Below are 19,676 nucleotides of genomic sequence, written 5' to 3'. Positions count from 1 at the left end.
GAAATTACAGAATAAGAAAACACGTGTCTAGGCCCACAGAGAGGCCTAGACACAACCTCACCTACATTATGGAAGAGACACGTCTGTTCCAAAACGGAAGTCCAAAAGAGGCCGAGCCTATTCACAACCAGGTTTAAATACCCCATCTTGCTCTGGGCCCAGGTGAGATTTTCAGTGAGATTACAAAACATTCTGGGGAAGTGGAGCAAGGGCTTCTGGGGATTGAAGTCCTGGATTCAAGTCTATTTTTTACAGTTCCAAGGCAGAAGAGCAGTAAGAGCTAGGCGGTGAGGGTTAAGGGACTTACCCAGGGCCACACAGCCAGAAAGTGTCAGGCTTGACTATACACTGAGCCACTAACTGCCCCCAGGGTTGCCCTTTAGTGACTGGACTGCCCATTTCTGGTGGATGCTTTATGTTGCCGCCCTGTCCTCCGAGGGGGCATTGGCTCATGACTAATGTTCTCCAGAAAATCTGAAGCATCAGATTGAGTGAGCCTCCACGTGTTGGCTAACAGACTGTTCTTCAGTGATTGGCCTTGGTTTTGTGTAGTATCCTTTTTGTTTTATGATTTTAGCACCACCAGATTCATCCTTAATCCAGACCTCCGTTCCCCATCAGCCCGTAGTTTTGCACCCATCCCCCCTCGCAGGCCCACTCCATCCTATAACAAGTCTTCATGGCACTCTCCCCTAGAGCAAAGGAGACATTTTGTGGGTGGCGTCCTGCGTCTGTGTAGACTCGCAATATGCGAGTGAGTGGTTTTGTCCTCCCCGGGTTTTTCTTTCATGGTTTTGGTCAGCTTCAGCAATGCTCAGTCATCTGTGGTCCAACTGAAGCACCTTCTGGTGAATACTAGATTTGTGTCTGTTTTCAGAAGGTAGCGTATCGCCCCGCAACCCGGGCCTTTTGCCGAAGGGACCCCCGGCTGTCTTTTCCAGATTTTATCCTTCCTTTTGAATGCAGGTCTTTTAAGTCACAGTAGGCTTACCTGCGGGTGATGAACATTTCGAAAAGAAGTTTTTCTTCCCTGCCCAGCTTCAGGAGATGCAGGAGGTCGCCAGGGGGAGGCCTGCACTCGCCTTTTCTGCAGGTCGGGCTCTCTGGGACCCCCAGAGATACTTTGGCATAGTAGATCTAAAGTGCATTGTGGCTGTTAGCAAGCAGAGCCGACTAGTTCCAATTATTCTACCCTTTGCAGAGGCTTCTGACTGCTCGTTGGTAACATGTGATGCTAATGTGGTATTGCAGGGCGAGAAGCAGGTGGCTCATTTGAGAACTTCGGAGGGCCTTCTCCCCCCTGCATTCCATTACTGCAAATGCTCGCCAACTCTCAGAATTCTTTTGCTTTACTGCAGTCTCTTTGTCCTTCAGAATAATACTGAAGGAAGTGGCCCACTGACCAGGGTCTGGGAATCGTGCCTCAAGGTTGCAGTGAGCGTGGTATTGAATGTCAATTCAGAACGTTTCTGTACTGTGCTAGCGTTTGGCCTGGCAAACAAACATTTAGGAAGACAGACTTTGTAATACCTGAAAATGTTTTTTACCATTGACAGATGTCCTTTTCTCCTTCCTCTCACTCTTCTCACATGCCTCTTTAATGTGTTCACCTACTTGAATGTTTTTATTTTCAACTCCAGAGTTTGCAATAAAACTGGTTTCTCTGAATTTCTTTTCTTTGCATGCATCTTTCAGCCTAGTGATTTAAGGAAACATCGTAGAAAGGTAAATGATTTAGCAATTTCATCTACTTTTTGATTTTCTGTAAACTTCTGAAAACCTCATGGTGTTTCTAAGTACCACATTGTGCCCCAAGGCGAGCTGTAGACATGACCAGTCATCTCAACAGCGAGATTGAGTCTTGCAGCACTTGGGTAAGTCTAGTCTGTCAGACAAATCGAAGCTGCTTTTCATATGAAGATCTGACAGTGCAGAATCATCTTCTCTCACCTTGTTCTGTGTATAGTCTTTTAGAAAACATTAAATAGAAGTCTTATTGTTGACTTGATTCAGGCTTATCATTTTAAGAGTCATTTAATCCAGCTTTCCACCAATTCTGAGCTCCCCTTTATGGCAGAGCTTCTTTGTCTTTGTTTTTGTGTCGTGGACCCCTTTGGCAGTTTGGTGAAACCTGGATTTCTCACAATAACATTTTTAAATAATTAAGAGATAGGCTAGATTTCAGCTAGCGGAAAGGGGAAGAGAGAGAGAGTGTGTATGTGTGTGTGGTGTATAGTAGTAGTCTCTCGGTGTCCGAGAATACGTGTACACACACGCATATATACACACATCTATCCACAGGCTTCAGTTTGAGAAATTCTTTAAAGTATCCCCTTTGGACGGTTGGTCTAGCCTTTGCTTCCTTCTAGTGACACTGGGCATTGTCTGCTTGAAGCAGCAGCAGCTCATGACATTTGGAAACCTCTCCAGTTGTTCAAAAGGGGTCATTTTGCTGGTCCTTCTCTGCCTCTCAGGGACTCCTCCTCACAGTCCATATTCTGAGCAGCATGAGGGCTAACCGGCTTTTCCCATGACCGTCTCGCCAACATTCGACCATTGCAAGGATGTCCTTTCTGCTTACCACCCACTTGTCCCCCTACGGCCCCCTCATTCTCCAGACTCCCGTCTCTAGTGTCGCTCACCTACGTGTCCCTCCTGACACGTAGTGCAGAAAGCTGATGGGCGCACCTCACCTGCCGACCTTCCCAGCCCCTTCGGATGGGTGGTGGCTCTGAGCCCTTCCTCCGTCAGGCCTTTTTCACCCAGAGCTTCAGAGAAAGGTTTTTCCATTCATGCCTGTTAAAATGCATCTTGTTGGGTTTAGCCTATTGAAACATGATGGCTAATTCATTACCAAATCAGAACAGAATTGAACATTAAGCTCGGAGCCTCTTTCCTAGGGTTTGCGTTTTAGTTGCCGCTTCAGAGAGCTCAGCCTTACTTGCCCCGAGCCCCAGTAAAGTGAATTCACTCACTGTGCGATTTGCCAGTTTTAAATGATGATGTCAGTAACTCAGAAGTGCCCGAGTATCTTCTCTGTGCCGGGTCCATTAGAAAGTCAGTTTGAGACAGGCGTTTGCTCTGGCCGCTCAATGGATGCAGTCTAATCATCAGGTTTACTTGGGCACACAGAAACAAATAACAGTCCGTAGAGCTTCCTGGCTTGCTATTGGACCAAAGGGGCTTACTCCCTCTGTAGCCCTTAGCCCCTTGCCTCCGCATTCAGGAGGCACTTCTGTTTTAATAGCAAAACACAATCTGTGAGATCTCTACCAGGTTGAATAAAATTATTTTAAAAATATTTAAAATGCTTAAATTTGCATATTACATTATTTGTTTTATTATTATCCACTTTGAGAAGTCCCAGTGATTTGCTAAAGATGTAAAATCCAATAATCTATGGATAGCTATTCTAGGAAATCTGTTTATCCCTGGGCTGGAGCCATGTGAAAAATTCCTAATATGCGAACTTTTGCCTTTGCCTTCTGGCCTGTAGAAAAGACTGTGGCTTCTAGATAAGCACAATTCACATCTTAAGGAGCCATTCTTAGTCTCTCCTAGGAATCATCTGATCCTGTAGCTTGAAGGCACCTTAGAGAATCTTCACCTGAAGTGTTCCTCATTTTACACAGGGGTGAAGGACAGTTAATGGAGGAGGCTCAAGTGCTCGCTTGAAGTCCCAAGCTGGCTTCTGATGCCCCTGGGCAAGCCCTATAACTTCATTGAACACCAATTTCCTTAACTGTACAATGTGGAGAGTCATCCCTGTGCAGTTGAAGCCTGGAATGACTACCCCCAGTGATCATTATTCTAGAAGTTGATGGCTCCGAGGTCCAGGTCATCCTGGAGCTCACAAGGGACTTGGACTCCTGGGCCTGGGGTTCCTTCCACTTGACTGCTCAGCTTCTGATCATTTTTACTAAATTAGTGTTAGGCAGGGCCAGGGTTTGACTCTTATCTACTCAGAGCAAATAGCATGATTAGTTTTTAGTTCATTATTGGCGATATAATTGAAATAATCTCTTCCATGTGTACCATCACTCTTTTGATGGTCTGTTGAATCTCTTCTAGTTGCCAGCTTCAAGAGAAGAGGTACGAGATGACAAGACCACCATAAAATGTGAAACCTCCCCCCCTTCTTCCCCTCGGTCACTCCGTTTAGACAGACTCCACAAAGGAGCTTTGCACACTGTGAGCCATGAAGACATCAGGGACATTCGAAAGTAAGTGATTACTCGAGGTCTGTGGGTTTGTGCGTGTGCATGCATGTGTGTATGGCCGCCTGCCTGGGCTGGCCAAGGAAAAAAGCTTCTCACATTCCCAGATTGCTGTGGACTCGATTGTCAGATCTTCCATCTTTTGCCTTTTTTATCCTGGGTGATACAGCTAAAGCAGATGAACTCTCTCATAATCTCAAGCCTGATTTTGAAAATTGTTGTCATAAAACCTTTATTACATTAATGTGATTCTTATCAGCCATTTCCTTAAAATCCACCAATGTGCTACAGAGCAGTCAAGCTGTTGTTCAGGCCTCTGGGTCAGGCCTTGAACCCGTTTCCAGTTACCATATATCCTCGGAAGGAAGGAAAAGGCGTCTTTGAGAGAGCTCGCATTGCTCCAAACGAGAGCAGTCTTACCTGTAACTTGATTTTGCTTGTAGAAATGGATAGTTCTTTCATTCTTGGAACCCAGTGTGTTGAGCAGTTTTGGAGAAGTTTTGTGTTATGTTGTGCTGTGATAACAGTCTTTGGCATTATTGTGAGGACCTCATCAGTAATGCAGATAATGTAGGTATCAACCTGTCAAAGGAATGCATTCAGAGAATGGTTTTAGAGCATGTTAGTTTGGGGTTTTGATTTTTTTTTTTAAACCCTCACCTTCTGTCTTAGAATCAATACTGTGTCTTGGTTCCAAGGCAGAAGAGTGGTAAATGCTAGGCAATGGGGGCCAAGTGACCTGCCCAGGGTCATGCAGCTGGGAGTATCTGAGGCCACATTTGAATCGAGGACCTCCTGTCTCTAGGCCTGGATCTCAATCTATTGAGCCACCCAGCTGCCTCCATTTTTTTTTTAAATATAGAAAATCAGACTCTGGGTTTCTGGGTACCAGAACCACTAATTTTATTGTGAAGGCAGCATAAATGGCCAGTCTTCTCATCCCCATAAGAATTACAAATTCTACCTAGCTTCAAATCCTACCAATTTTACAGATCTCTTATATTTTTTTTTAAACCCTTACCTTCTGTTTTAGAACCAATATTTTATTGGTTCCAAGGTATAAGAGTGGTAAGGGCTAGGCAATGGGGATGAAGTGACTTGCTAGGGGCACACAGCTAGGAAGTGTCTGAGGCCAGATTTGAACCCAGGACCTCCCTTCTCTAGGCCTGGCTCCAGCTGTCCCCTTAGATCTCTTATTAGAAGATAGTTGTGTCTCACAGTCAGTAGAGTGCTAGACTGGAATTGGAAAGACCTGAGCTCACACCTTAGACACTTTAGTTGTGTGACCCTGGGCAAGTAATTTCACCTTTCTCTGCCTCAGTTTCCTCACCTACAAAATGGTGATCATAACAATACTTCCCAAGGTTGTTTTGAGGATCAAGTGAGGTAACATGTGAAGCTCTTTGCAAACCTTAAAGTGCAATATGAATGCCATCTGTTGTGCTTCATATCAATTCACAAACTGTAAAATCCCAAAGAAAATCATTTAAAACTACAACAAATACCTCTTTGTAGCACTTGCTGATGTGGGAGCATTCTTTTACTTTCAATCTTGCATTTCCAGCTTTTAGAGTATGCTTGATGCAATTTGTGCATGAGGAGGCAGTTTCAAATTAAATCTTCTTTTTCAAAGGAGAAATTTTTTTTTAAATTTTGTTTAGTCAATTTAGAACATTATTCCTTGGTTACAAGAATCATATTCTTTCCCTCCCTGCCCTCCCCCCACCCTTCCCGTAGCTGACGCACAATTCCACTGGATATTACACATATCCTCAAAGGAGAAATTTTAATCAAGCTGAAGTGAATCTAAAATTTCTTTTTAATCCTTTATCCTTCTCAGATTGTTTGTAGTCCCTAAATTTTGCTTACTGGTATTTGTTGCACGTGCTGCCGCCCCCCCCCTTTTTTTTTTTAATGTTATGAGGCTAGAAGTTTTGTTTATAAAAATGTGAGAGTAAGGAATGTAATTCTTAATCTTTTAATTTCATGATACATACTTGAAGGACTAAAAATTTTTTCATTTCAAGTTCCACAGGTTCACAAGATGGTCAAGTAAGCAATCCTAGTAGCAGTAATAGCAGCCAAGATTCCCTTCATAAAGCACCGAAAAAGAAGGGAATCAAATCCTCTATTGGTCGTTTGTTTGGTAAGAAAGAGAAGGGTCGGCCTGGACACCCTGGCAAAGACTCCCTTGGGCAAGGTTGGTTATTTTTCAGTAGTTTCTGTAATATTTTGGAGTTGGAGAAAGAAAAGTGGCTTAATTAAATTTTAATTTCTTCAGACAGGAGTGCTTTGACCTTTTAAATTAATTTCAGTACACAATTTACTGAGAACATCACCTTAAATGTCAGTGAAATTGCTAAGTTATAGTGTGAGAAAGACCCTGAATGTGAGGTCAGAAGACCAGGGATTGCAATCCAAAAGACTTCCCGGGTTAGTTTGTTTTACAATTCGCTCTGGAATGAAAAGCTCTTAGGGCAACCCCAAGAGATGACTCTGAAATCTTGAAGACCTTCATTCAGTGAGGAGGAGACCTGGGTGGTACACTCACTTTGGGAGTCTCAGTCCCTCTCCTGCTTTGTCATGATTTCTGCCCAAAGCTGTCAGGTTTGAATGCTCTCTGATGTTTGGCAGGAGTCTCCTTACTAATTTTTTTCAAATTTATTTATTTATTTGTTTTTAATTTAATTAAAAAAATTTTAGTCAATTTAGAACATTATTCCTTGGTTACAAGAATCATGTTCTTTACCTCCCTTCCCTCCCCCCACCCTTCCTGTAACCAGTACACGCAATTCCACTGGGTTTTACATGTGTCCTTGATCACAACCTATATCCTTGTTGTTGGTGTTTGCATTAGGATGTTCATTTAGAGTCTGCATCCCCAATCATACCCCCTTGACCCATGCAGTCAAGCAGTTGTTTTTCTTTGGTGTTTCTACTCCCACGGTTTTTCCTCTGGATGTGGACAGTGTTCTTTTTCATAGATTCCTCCACGTTGTTCAGGGTCACTGCATTGCCACTAATGGAGAAGTCCATTACGTTTGATTGTACCACAGTGTACAATGTTCTCCTGGCTCTGCTCCTCTCACTCTGCATCACTCCTGGAGGTTGTCCCAGTCCCCATGGATTCCTCCAGTTTATTATTCCTTTTAGCACAATAGTATTCCATCACCAAAATATACCACAATGTGTTCAGCCACTCCCCAATCAAAGGGCAGCCCCTCATTTTCCAATTTTTGGCCACCACAAAGAGTGCAGCTATGAATATTCTTGTAGTCTTTTTCCTTATCTCGTTGGGGTACAGACCCAGCAGTGCTATGGCTGGGTCAAAGGGCAGACAGTCCTTTAGTGCCCTTTGGGCCTAGTTCCATTTCTGAACCTACCTCAGCATGCTTTTTTACCCAGCCTTACCCATTACTGAAAGCTAGAGGTCTCTAATTTCAGAATGTTTTGCAGAAATAAAGTCAAGTTCACCGGCATTAGAGTTTGATTTAGAATGCCTCCGAGGCTTCTCCCAACTGTCCAAGCTCTTACCCGGGTCCGTCCCAGGAGCCCGCGAGCTTTCTGTTCCATCACCCGATGGATTAGATGCTTCAGTGACCTGCAATGACAGTGTTTGGAAGAACTGAGAGTGTCTTCAGAGAAATCAGTAAAAGTCTCCTTGTGTGAGAAGTACTATTGGGGAGGGAGCCCGATTCTTCCCAGAGTTGGATACACTCTACATAGAGAACGTTATTTAGGGTGTAGCATTTGATTGGATATCCTCGCTGTTCAATGCTATTTCCAACTCGGAAGCTTCTAGCACTACAGATCAGTGTGACTTTGACACTGTGACATTACTTCCCTGGAAGTCTGTTCAGTGAACAAGCCAGCAGTGTCCTGGCGAGGGCTTGCTACTGGGGGTTTGTTCTTAATTCCTTTTCAGATCTGCCCCTGGGAGTGTTTGCTGCACACCTTGGAGTGCCCTTGAGCCAGCAGGATTTTCATGTTCCTTTTTCCCTTCCACTCTATGACACCCCCCCCCCCATCCCCCAGTAAATAGCTCCAAAGGCACAAAAACAGTTAAGGACCCTGTTCTAGGGATATCCAGGTGGAAAACTGGTGTAGACGGGGCAGACAATGGCACTGGGACAGAAGGAAGCTAAGAAGCCTGGCAGGTTCAGTTCTGACCAAGCTCCTACTCTGCAAAACGAGTTTGTGATCCAATTGAGAGGAAGTCAGGAATGTCTTCAAGGGTCCCCCTTGTCTGACTGCCATCCTAATGAGGTATCCTTCTGCCTCGGCCTAGCTCGGTCCATTTCCCCTCCCTTCCTATATATAGAACAAAAACTAAGAAGCTCTTTCTACTCCCTCTCCCCCCAGTACAACCGTAGCCAGTTGTTTTTGTACCTTTTGCTATTTTAACTCAAAAATAAATTGATTTATGAAGCCAGCTCAGGCCATAACCAGCTGCAAATGTGCCTTTGCCCATAACATTGTAACCTGACAGCCAGAACGCGGCTTGTGAACAGCGTTGTTTGTGCTGTTGTTGTCCAAATGATAGGACTTTTGATCCATATTAAGCACATTTAGATCCTGCTCCATTTCGGTCTGTCATTCACCCTCTCTCGAAGTTTAGGCTAACAGCTGCTGGTTGTTCCCTGTGATGAAAGTCCTTCCCCTCCTACAGTTATCCGCTTAGCTGCCAACTCAGGTGTGCGCACCCTGGCAATTAGCACCGGTCTTCTTGGCATGTCTTTCTGAGAGTTTGGGGGAGGCTAAAATGACTTTTCTCTCGTTGATCCTGTTGCCACACTGCTTTATGGTAGTCAACTCTTGGCCCTTTTTTCTTTCTAGCTGGTGTAGCCGACACGGATAACTCCTCCCAAGACGCTTTAGGAATTAACAAATTGGGAGGGCAGGCTGAGAAAAACCGAAAGCTACAGAAAAAGTGAGTTACTTGGCAACATTGTTCTGTTTCACTGACTTCTTGGTAAGGAATCACTTAATGAATATATTTGTTTAATGCTACATATATGTATTTTACTTATTTCTTCATGAGAAAGAGTAACTCGGATACTCTTTGATGAACCACTTGCAAAAAGACTTAGTAGCCATGAGGAATTTCTGTAAATTCTGAATTCCACCTGCCGCTGATTTTCAAAATTGAAGCTTGTTTGGTAAAACAGTCACCATTAAAGTAGGGCTCCTCAAAAGTGATGAAACATAATCCTTTAGGCTTTGCTCATCTTAAAACAGGGCCGCCCCAGTTCTGGGTACTTAATCCTCCCCAATTCACGAGTGGTTTTTTGGCTTCCCCTGTATTAGTTTATTAACTTATTTTGAGTTTTTCCTCTAAAACTCCAGATATTTTCACGACAAGTCAGCAAACATTTATTAAGTGCCATATGTGGCCTAAGCTGAGTTATACTACGTTCTGGGACTGCAAAGAAAGGTTTAAAAAAATAGTTTTTGCTCTCAAGGAACTCAATTGTAATAGGGCAACAATGTGCAAACAAGTTTGTAAAGATAAGATTGTGTGTGTGAGCGCACGTGGACATACTCATGTAGATATGGTACATGGGACATAATCTCTAGGAAGGCACTAATATTAAGAGAATCTGGGAAAGGCTTCTTGTAGAAGGTGGGATTTGTGTTTAGATTTTCTCACATCAAGCCTGTGTGGCCATGTCTCCTGCATCTTGTATTTGCTGATTTTCAGCTGATTTCCCAAATGTAACACATGTTGTATGTCCTGCCTAGCATCTCAGAGAACTTGGCCAAATTCCCTCCTTTTTTATTTGACCCAACCCTTCAGCTCGTTTAGCTCCTGTTTAGCCTACATCACACTGCCGTCCCTCCTGACCTTACATCATTGGCTAATTGGAAAAGCATCCCTCTTTCCCTGAGTCCAGGTCATTGATGGACCTGTTAAATGGCTTTTAGCCAAGCTGACATCCCTGGGCCCCTCTAGGAGAGGTGTTTCTCTAGGTTACTAAGGGAGATCTCAGGCGATTAGTGGCTTCTTTTTTGACCTGTTATGCCCCTAATTGGGAATCCCTTGGATTCAGTCTCCATCTTGCCATCTTTTCCACAAAAATTTGAGAAATTTTGTCAAATCAGCCACTCTCACAAAAAAGGTACCGTGTCTCCTGACACATTTCCTGAGTGATCCCTGCTTTTCTGCATGGCTACTGGCCATTTTAACTCTGTTTGCCTTAATCTACTGGAGAAGAAAACAGAAAATCATACCAGTATCTTTGCCAAGAAAACACCACCGACTGAAACAACTGAACTACAACATCCTTCTATTTGACTAGTGAATATGTATGGGTATACATTCATCTGCCCTGATGGAGCTATTGGGAGACATCATAAAACACAATATGTTTTAGAAAACTCATTGAAGGGAGGAAAGTAGAGCATGAAATACTCTTGGTAAGAATGGGCGTTTTCAGTTGCGTAGTTTGCCTTGTTTTAAATCAAATCCAGTTCTCACTGACATGGTTTTCTACCATCTAGTTTGTTGATGGGAAAATGCGGTTTGGCCAGTGAGTGGTCATCATTACTGACCTCTTCAACGTCCAGTGACAGTGACCAAATGTTTGAGTAAGAGTGAAAAGACTTGGACTTGTTCAGTTTCTGTGACAACACGGGGCTGGGGCCTGAAGGGAGCAGGGAGTCTTGCCTACATGCTTTCTGCTCTAAAGGAGGTAGTTATCTTTGATCTCTTTGAGCACCAGTGTGGAAAAGGGAAAAATTGATGAGTTTGATAAGGAAGAGGGAACTGATAAACTCGAAAGTAAAACTGAGCCTGCCTTTCTCACCTAAGAGATAACCAGTGAATGGAAAAGAAGACTGAAAGCTGGTGGTCCAGGGGTGTATCTGTGCTTGGGATGGCAGGGAGACCAGGAGGGACCATGCGCAGGGCATTGAATACCAAATCTAGGAGTTTGATCAGAATTGGGCATCGCTGGCTGGTGGACACAGCCAGTGGTTTGTGAAAACCCCAGAGACAAACCGTATTAGAACTGGGTGCATTTCCAGGGTTTGGTGTCTCCAGCTCTGCTTCTGTTGCCTACTGGGAATAGAGATCCTGAGGTGAAAGGAATGGTTCTGTAAAAATGGATTTTACAGTTCTCGATCTCCTTGCTTCCTCCATTCATGTTCCATTTACCCTCTGAAGACCACAGTAGCTACACAGAGCTCCGTGTTAGCTGGAATAGGGGCCTGGACTAATTCTTTGCTGAGGGACAGGTGAGTGGGGAGGAATGAAGGAACAAGAAGCACGTTATCTCTTAAGAGGATCCATTGTATAGGAAATGAATTGCAGAGTCCAGAATGAGGTTTTGTAGGATGCCATATGGCTTCTACAAACATTCCATTTGGTCTCCTTTTCTTTTTTTTCCCTTTTAAAAACCCCTACTTTTGGTCTTAGTATGATCTCTAGGACAGAGGAACAGCAAGGGCTAGAGAATAGGTATTAAGTTACTTACCTAGGGTCACACAGCTAGGAACTATCTGAGTCCTGATTTGAACCCAGGTCCTCCTATCTCTAGGCCTGGTGCTCTATCTATTGTGCGACCCTCTTGTCTTCCTTTCTCAGACGGCCCTTGGCTGTCCCGTGTTTAGTGATGGGTCACTGTGGGTCTTTCAAGGTCTAGCTTTGCACCTGAATAGTTGCATGAGTGCTGAGGGAGAGGTGGAATGAATGGATGGGTGAGGGAATGAAGCACAGACTCTTAACTAAGTTTGGTCTCAGGTTGCTTAGTTTTCTCAGGGCCAGGGCCAGGGCCCTTAGTAAATGTGAGCACATTCTTCCAAATCGAGTTCATCCTTGTGACCGGTTCCCATTTCCTAACAGGAGTTTTTCTTTTCTGTTTCTCCCCTGGCCCTCTAGGGTGAAATCAGGGTAAGTCTTTTGGTAGATTCGGTGTGTTGGCTTTGCTGTCAGACGTGTTCCATTTTACTTTTTACGTCCTGAGAACTCTTTCATTTGAGTCTCCCCAGGACATCGTTCCAGTTTGGGCATGAAATTCAAGGGACTCAGTTGCCATCGACACTTCCATGCCAATGAAGTGTGTGCTGTCTCTTTCTTTTAAAGCATGGTGTGTATTTGTGATGAGAATGTTCAAGCGTTTTAAAACGCATCTAAACGCATTTTTAGGATGAAACTTCTTCCTTGTGTTTAAAAGCATCACCACCTCCACTCTTATTTCCTTCCCCTTCATGGTTGGAGGCATTCTTGGGTGTTTAAAGGCTCTGCCTATGGAGTACCTCCATAGCAGGGACTGACAAAGAGGGGTGGGCGGGTGGAGGTCATGGCTTTCCTTATTAGCAGGAAATTGGGAATGAGGACCCACACTCCTGCATCGGTGAGTGAATCCAAATTTATTAGGATGACGTATTTTTAATTGACATTTTTATCGGATAAAACATTTAACACATTTAATTTCTCATTTTGGAGGAAACACATTTTCTATCAATTGAAATTTAACTTTGGATGCTACCTTTAACATAGCTCTTTTCAGATCAGCTCAAAGCCTTTTCTATAGAGCATTGCTTATTTTAGCAAAATAATTAACCCAACACTTTCACAATCTGAGGGCCCCAAGGAGTCACACAGAAATTATTTATGAAACACCTGCTGTGGATAGAGTGCCAGGCCTGGAGACATGGGATGACTCATTTTTCTGAATTCAGATGCTTACTATCTGTGTGACTCTGGGCAAGTCACTTCATCAAGTTTGCTTCTATTTCCTCATCTGTAAAATGAATTCGAGAAGGAAATAGCAAACCTTCCCGTTTTTCTGCCAGGGAAACCCCAAATGGACACAGAGAGTCAAAAGAAACTGAATGGGCTTCATTATGACCTCTGAACAAAGGACTTTGAGTTCTGGTCACTCTCCCAAATTTTGGTCCCACATCACCAGTTGTATTCTAAGCAGTTCACACTATATTTACTGGAGAAATCTCAAACTTAGTGTCCAGAACAAACTTCAAATATACAAAATATCCTCCCTCCCCAGGTGACCTCACTTCCTGACTTTTCTATTTCTCTGGGTCCAGTCTCCCACACTTAGAGCCTCAGCATCCTCTTTACTTCCCCTCTCCTCTGTGCCCTGTTTCCAGGCTCTTTCCAGATCTTGCCATTTCTACCTTATAGCATCCTTCAGAAAGCCACCTTTCTCACTACCTAACCACCCCCTTAGTTCAGATCTCATTGTCTCTCATGTGTGCTATTTGTTGCATTTGGATCTCCTTGACTATGTCTTTGAGGACTCTGGTCTCTCCTCCACACAGATTTTCCTGAACTGTTTATAGGTCCAAATTGCACCCTGTTATCCCGTGGGTCCCCCACCCTCAGTTGCCTCTGGGATCATGCATAAACCTCTCTGTTTAACATAATTGACCGTATCAATAACCAAACTAACAAATCACAAGATTTTCTCAATATATGCAGAAAAAGGCCTTAGACAAAATACAATACCCCTTCCTATTAAAAACTCTAGGAAAAATAGGAATAAATGAACTTTTCCTTAAAATGCTAAGTAGTATCTACCTAAAACCATCAGCAAATCTCATCTGCAGTGGAAATAACTTAGACACCTTCCCAGTAAGATCAGGGGAGAAGCAAGGATGCCCATTATCTCCACTGCTGTTTAATATTGTGTTAGAAATGCTAACGTAGCAATAAGGAAAGAAAAAGAAATGGAAGGAATTAAAGTAGGCAATGAGGAAACTAAATTATCTTTCCTCACAGGTGAAATGATGGTCTTCTTAGAGAATCAACTAAAAACTAGCTGAAATAATAACTTTAATAAGTTGCAGGATACAAAGTAGATCCACATAAATCATCAACATTTCTATATATTCCCAACAAAGTCCAGCAGCAAGAGTTAGAACAAGAAATTCCATTTAAATCCCTCTAAACAATATAAAATACCTGGGAATCTGCTTGCCAAGGCAAATGCAGGAATTATCTGAACAGTTACAAAACGTTTTTCACACAAATGAAGTCAGATCTAAACAATTGGAAAAATATTCATTGCTCATAGATATGCTGAGCTAATATAATAAAATGCACACCACAATCAAACTACCAAATAATTATTTTGTACACTAGAAAAAATAATAACAAAATTCTTCTGGAAAAACAAGGTCAGGAATATCAAGGGAACTAATGGAAAAAAAATGTGAAGGAAGGACAGCTAGTAGTACCAGATCTCAAACTGTACTGTAAAGTAGGAATCATCAAGATAATCTGGTCCTGGCTAAGAAATAGAATGGTAGATCAGTGGAACTGATGAGCTACATAATATACAGGGGTAAATGACCTCAGCAAATTTGTGTTTGATAAGCCCAAGGAGCCTAGCTTTTGGAATAAGAACTCACTATTGTGACAAGGAAATCACTTTAAAAGACTGATATATATTAATTTAAGGTCACCAAGGAATTAAGCTATGTAATTCCTAAATGAAAACTCAAGTCAGCAGTCAACCTTTTATGGAGTTTTTAATTACAAACAGGAGGAAGAAAGGTATTAGAGAGAGAGAGAGAGGGAGGGAGAGAGAAAGGGGAGAGAAGGGAATAGGGCTTAAATACCCCTTCTGTTTAGGCTGGGCCAAAAGGCCCAAGCCCTTAGATAGCTGGGGCAAAGAAAGGAGATCAGTCCCTATTACTCACGTGACCAAAATGGAGAAACAGTCTCAGGGGCCTCCACCTCCAGCTTCCTTCAGAGCCAGCACAACCTCTCAGAGCAAAACCTCTCGAACTCCTCCAGTCCTCAGACCCCTCTATCTTTAAGGAAACCATCCAAGTTCCCTCCCCTCAGTTCTCACATCTACCAATCACTGTCCATGTCTTCCCTGTGCCAATGGTGGCTCTAGCTTAACCCAGGACCGCCCAGAGGTCTGTTTCCTTTGCACATGTCTGTTGAAGGTCATATTCTCAATAATTAAATCTTGACCCTTTGCTGCAGCCCTTCCTAAATCCTGTTAGGACTGAGTGGGGTGGAAATTGTATTTTCCAAGACCTGGTTCTGTCATTCCAAGTATCTCTATTGTATCAATTCTAAAATCAATCATGACTCAAAGAAATTCCTGTTCTATGCTTAAGCATAGGTCAAAGCCTTTCCATTGTTCAGCAAAAGGTTTCTGTCCTAAAGTAATCTTAAGAAGGGAGGAGGAGGAACCTCCCATGCCAATGGGGTTCACATTCCAATAGAGTTCCCACTATCAATAGGAAATTTTTCAAGTGTGAAATTTCCCAATGGTGAAATTTCCAACATTTATAAGTCTAAGAAATTTCAAGGTTTACACTATTTTACAAAATCTTCTAGGAAAACTGAAAAACGTTGTTGCAGAAACTAGGTATAGATCCGTATCTCATACCCTATACCAAGATAAGATCAAAATGTATATATGATTCAGATATAAAGAGTCATACCATAACTAAATTAGGAGAGCACAGGATAGTTTGTTTACCTGGCAAAACTTTGGAGAATGGAAGAATTTATGACCAAGCAAGAGTTAAAGAGTATTTTAAGGTATAAAATGAATTATTTTGATTATATTAAATTAAAAAGTTTTTGTACAAACAAAACTAATGTAACCAAGATTAGAAGGGAAACAACAAACTGGGGGGAAAGTTTTTATAACAAATGTCTCTGATAAAAGTCTAATTTTTCAAATTTATGGAGAACTAAGTCACATTTATAAGAATACAAGCCATTCTCCAACTGACAAATAGTCAAAGGATATGAACAATTTTCAGATGAAGAAAACAAAGCCTTCAATAATCATATGAAAAAAGTTCTAAATCTTGATAAGAGAAATGCAAATTAAAACAACTCTGAGATATATACCTCATACTTAACCAGATTGGCCAACATGGCAGCAAAGAAAAGTAGTAAATGTTGGAGGGGGTGTGACAAAATTGAGACACTACTGCATTGTTGGTGGAGTTGTGAATGGATCCAACCATTTTGTAGGGCAATTTGGAACTATTCCCAACGGATTATAAAACTGTACCATTACTGGCTCTGTATCCCAAAGAGAGAATAAAAAAGGGGAAAAGACCTACTTGTTTAAAAATATTTATAATAATTCTTTTTATAGTGGCAAAGAATTGGAAATTATGGGGATGTCCATCAAAAATTGGGAAATAGCTGAACAAATTGTGGTATATGTTGGTGATGGAATACTATTGTGCTATAAGAAATGATAAGCAAGATGATTTCAGAAAAAGCTAGAAAGACCTGCAGGAAATGATGCAGAAACGAAATAAGCAGAACTGGGAGAACATTGTGCACAACAGCAGTATTACTGTGCCAGCAATGCAGTGATCTATGAAGGAGAATGCTATGCACCCCCAGAGAAAGAACTGTAGGAGTTGTCTTTTACATCAGTGTATTTATGGGTGTTTTGGTTATGTATGAATTTGCTCTTAGAACAATGACAAAATGGAGGTGTGTTTTGCATGACAACAAAATATAATATAAAGAACAAAGTAAAATAAAATCAAGTTCCAAATTCTCACCCTCCCTCACCAAGCCCCTCTTTGAGAGGATTAGCAATATAAATTATACATGTACAGTCACGCAAAACATATGCCCATATTAGCTCTATTGCGAAAGAAAACAGACAAATCCCAAAACAAGAAAAATAAAGCATTCGTAAAAGTCTGCTTTGATCTGTGTTTAGGCTGATTCGGATCTTCCTCTGGGGCTGGCCAGCACCCTTTGGGTTTTGTCTTGGATTGTTGAAAATGGTGATTGATCACTGGGCAGTATTACTTACTGATATCTTTTCAGTGTTCTCCTGTTTTGCGCACTTAACGTTGGATCATTTCATGGAAGCACAGGCATTTCTTAATGCTAGCTAGATGGACCGAGGCCTGGAGCTGCGAGCAGACCCTGAACCCAGAGATGGAAAAACACATGCCAGTTTCTCTGTTTGGGGCCTACTCTGTAGCCATTGGATGAGGGGGCTCAGAGAGGCTGCTCTTCCAGTGTCCCTTTTGTCCCCCTCCAGAAAAGGGCAGTGGAGGAGACAGAGAGCTCTGGCTGCTGCTCTCATCTTTATTTTCCTTTAAAAATGTTTTTTGTTTTGGTCATTAAAATTTGAATAGAAATATGAGCCACTAGAGTTGCTTAGTACCATTACATGTAAATGAATTCTAGCTGTAAATGACTAGTTAACTTCTTGATGGCTCCTATTCTATCCTCATCAGTATTTTTTGTCATTCTTCATCATTTGTTCCTTCTGTGATAGGAAGTTGGGGGGGAATTCCAGTATTAGGGTTCTGCTCTTCCGCTTTAAGTTGTTTGCCAGACGGTTTTACAGAATGCTTCAGCTTCCCCATCCTTATTTGCAGCACAGGGCTCCGTGACAGTAATCTGTCCCCATTAGTGTGCCTTGATATTTGCAGCATTTTGCAGGTACTACATAGAACATTATTATAAAAATCTTGTAGGAAATACCTTTTAGTCTGTCCCTCATACGGGATAGAATGTTTCTTCTTCTCCTTTCTTGGAGTTGATGAACTAGTTGACTTTTGCCCTTTTGACATGCAAATGAGGAAGGGAATAGCCAGTTATTAAATGCCCACTATGAGCCAGAGCTTGTGGTAAATAAGCACTTTACAGTTGTTATCTCATTTGGTTCTCCTAACAACCCTGGGAGGTGGTAGGGTAGGGGCTGTTGTTTTCCCCATTTTTCCCAATGAGGAAAATGAGACAGGTAAATGGCTGGAACACTCAGCTTGTCAGGGATGGAGAGATCTGAATGGAGGTCTTCCCAACTTCTTGCCCATCACTCTGTGTACTATATTGCCCAATAGCCACATACTTGTGTACTGATTTTTATTGGGATTTTAGAATATAATGTCTTCTAAATCAGCAGCTGGGCTTCATTTTAAGCTATTTGAACCCATAACCAATAATCCTGAAAGACTTTATCCCAACCTCTTCTCAAAATTCCTGGCTTTCTATTTTCCCTTTCACCTTTAGGAATTTTTTTTCTTCTGTTTAAAAAAAAATCCCTTTCATTCCCACTGAAACCAGCTCTCAGGTCACTCTAAACACTACTCCAGGGGGCAGCTGGGTAGCTCAGTGGATTGAGAGCCAGGCCTAGAGACAGGAAGTCCTAGATTCAAATCTGACCTCAGATACTTCCCAGCTAGGTGACCCTGGACAAGTCACTTAACCCCCATTGCCTAGCATTTACCACTCTTCTGCCTTAGAATCAATACACAGTATTGATTCCAAGACAGAGGCTAAGAGTTCTTAAAAAAAATAAATATACTCCATGTGATTTTTTTTTTAATTGTAAAATGTTTATTTTTTGTTTTACTTATTTTGAACCTAACAGCAAAAAAAATAAAAATAAAATGAGAATTTTCCTATAGTAGATAGAACAGAAAAGGTGAACCATCCACGGAATGACAGATTCCTTTTATGGATATCTTGCTTTTTTTAATTCAATTTTATTTTTTTCTTTTTCCTGTTTAACTTAACATAGAATTTTCCAAACTGTCTTTTTTGATTGTGTTTCCTTTCAGCTTTCCTCCTGTTCTTTTAAGTGAATTTTGAAAAATCTTTCCCTTTCCCTCCTTTTGTCAGTCCCATCACTTGCCTTCCTTCTTCTCCTCACCTCCCACTCCCAAGTTGAAAGAAATAGAAATTTGCATAGTCGAGGAAATCAAGTCATTGGTAGCATGTAGAAATGTTTTCTTGTTCTTTATGTAATCATGACCACATTTCTTAAATCTTTCAAAGTTTGGGGGGTTTTCTTTAGAATGTTTTTGCTATTGTATAAATTGTTCTCCTAGTTCTACTTTCTTTTATTAGTCACTTATATGTCTCCTAAGCTTCTCTGGAACCTTCTCTTTCATCATTTTTTATGGCACAATACAATTCCAGTCATTCACTTCCTATAATCTCTTCAACCTTTCCCTGTTTGATGAATAACTGTTTTGATTCTGTGATAGAAACATTTTTGTCCTATGCTTCCTTTTCTCTCTTCCATCTCTTTGGGGTAGACCTAATAGTACTATTTATGGGTCAAATGTCATGCACAGCTTAGGGAATTTGGGGGAAGGTGCCAAACTGCTTTCTAGAATCAAGAATCATAGTTTAGTGCCCCTGGCCCTTCCTTTTGGACCATTGTGGCTAATCTAATGGATATGAGGTAGTCACAGAGTTGTTCTACTAATTGCATTTCTTTACTTATTAGTGATTGGGAATTTTGTGTCTTAATAGTTTGATTTCTTCTTTTTTGAAACTTAGCTGTTCTTAACCTTTGACCATTTGCTTGGGGGGGTGCATTTAACCTTTTTATTTTCAGTTTCAAAATCGAGAAAGAACTCTAAAAGGGAGGAATTAAGAGAATGTGGGGATTTCTTTTCTCCAGGTCATACTTTCTAATACCTCCAAAGTTATGTAGGTGGTAGACAATCCTCCATTAGCCACATTGCTGA

The 19,676-nt window shown here is 41.7% G+C and overlaps 1 protein-coding gene across 8 annotated transcripts in view; it reads left to right on the top strand.

The window, feature by feature from the left end:
* The window catches only part of PPFIA1 (PTPRF interacting protein alpha 1), a 122,064-nt gene that overhangs the window by 88,593 nt on the left and 13,795 nt on the right, over window positions 1-19,676 (top strand). For all 8 annotated transcript variants that reach the window (XM_056801162.1, XM_056801163.1, XM_056801161.1 and 5 more), the window contains 3 exons: window positions 4,072-4,223; window positions 6,245-6,417; window positions 9,054-9,147. In XM_056801162.1, the coding sequence (XP_056657140.1) occupies window positions 4,072-4,223; window positions 6,245-6,417; window positions 9,054-9,147 (419 nt within the window). The remainder of the gene's footprint in view (window positions 1-4,071; window positions 4,224-6,244; window positions 6,418-9,053; window positions 9,148-19,676) is intronic.

Source organism: Monodelphis domestica, chromosome 6, assembly GCF_027887165.1.
Source record: "Monodelphis domestica isolate mMonDom1 chromosome 6, mMonDom1.pri, whole genome shotgun sequence".
In the NCBI taxonomy this organism is placed as follows: domain Eukaryota; kingdom Metazoa; phylum Chordata; class Mammalia; order Didelphimorphia; family Didelphidae; genus Monodelphis; species Monodelphis domestica.
This window is presented reverse-complemented; position numbering and strand designations above follow the sequence as displayed.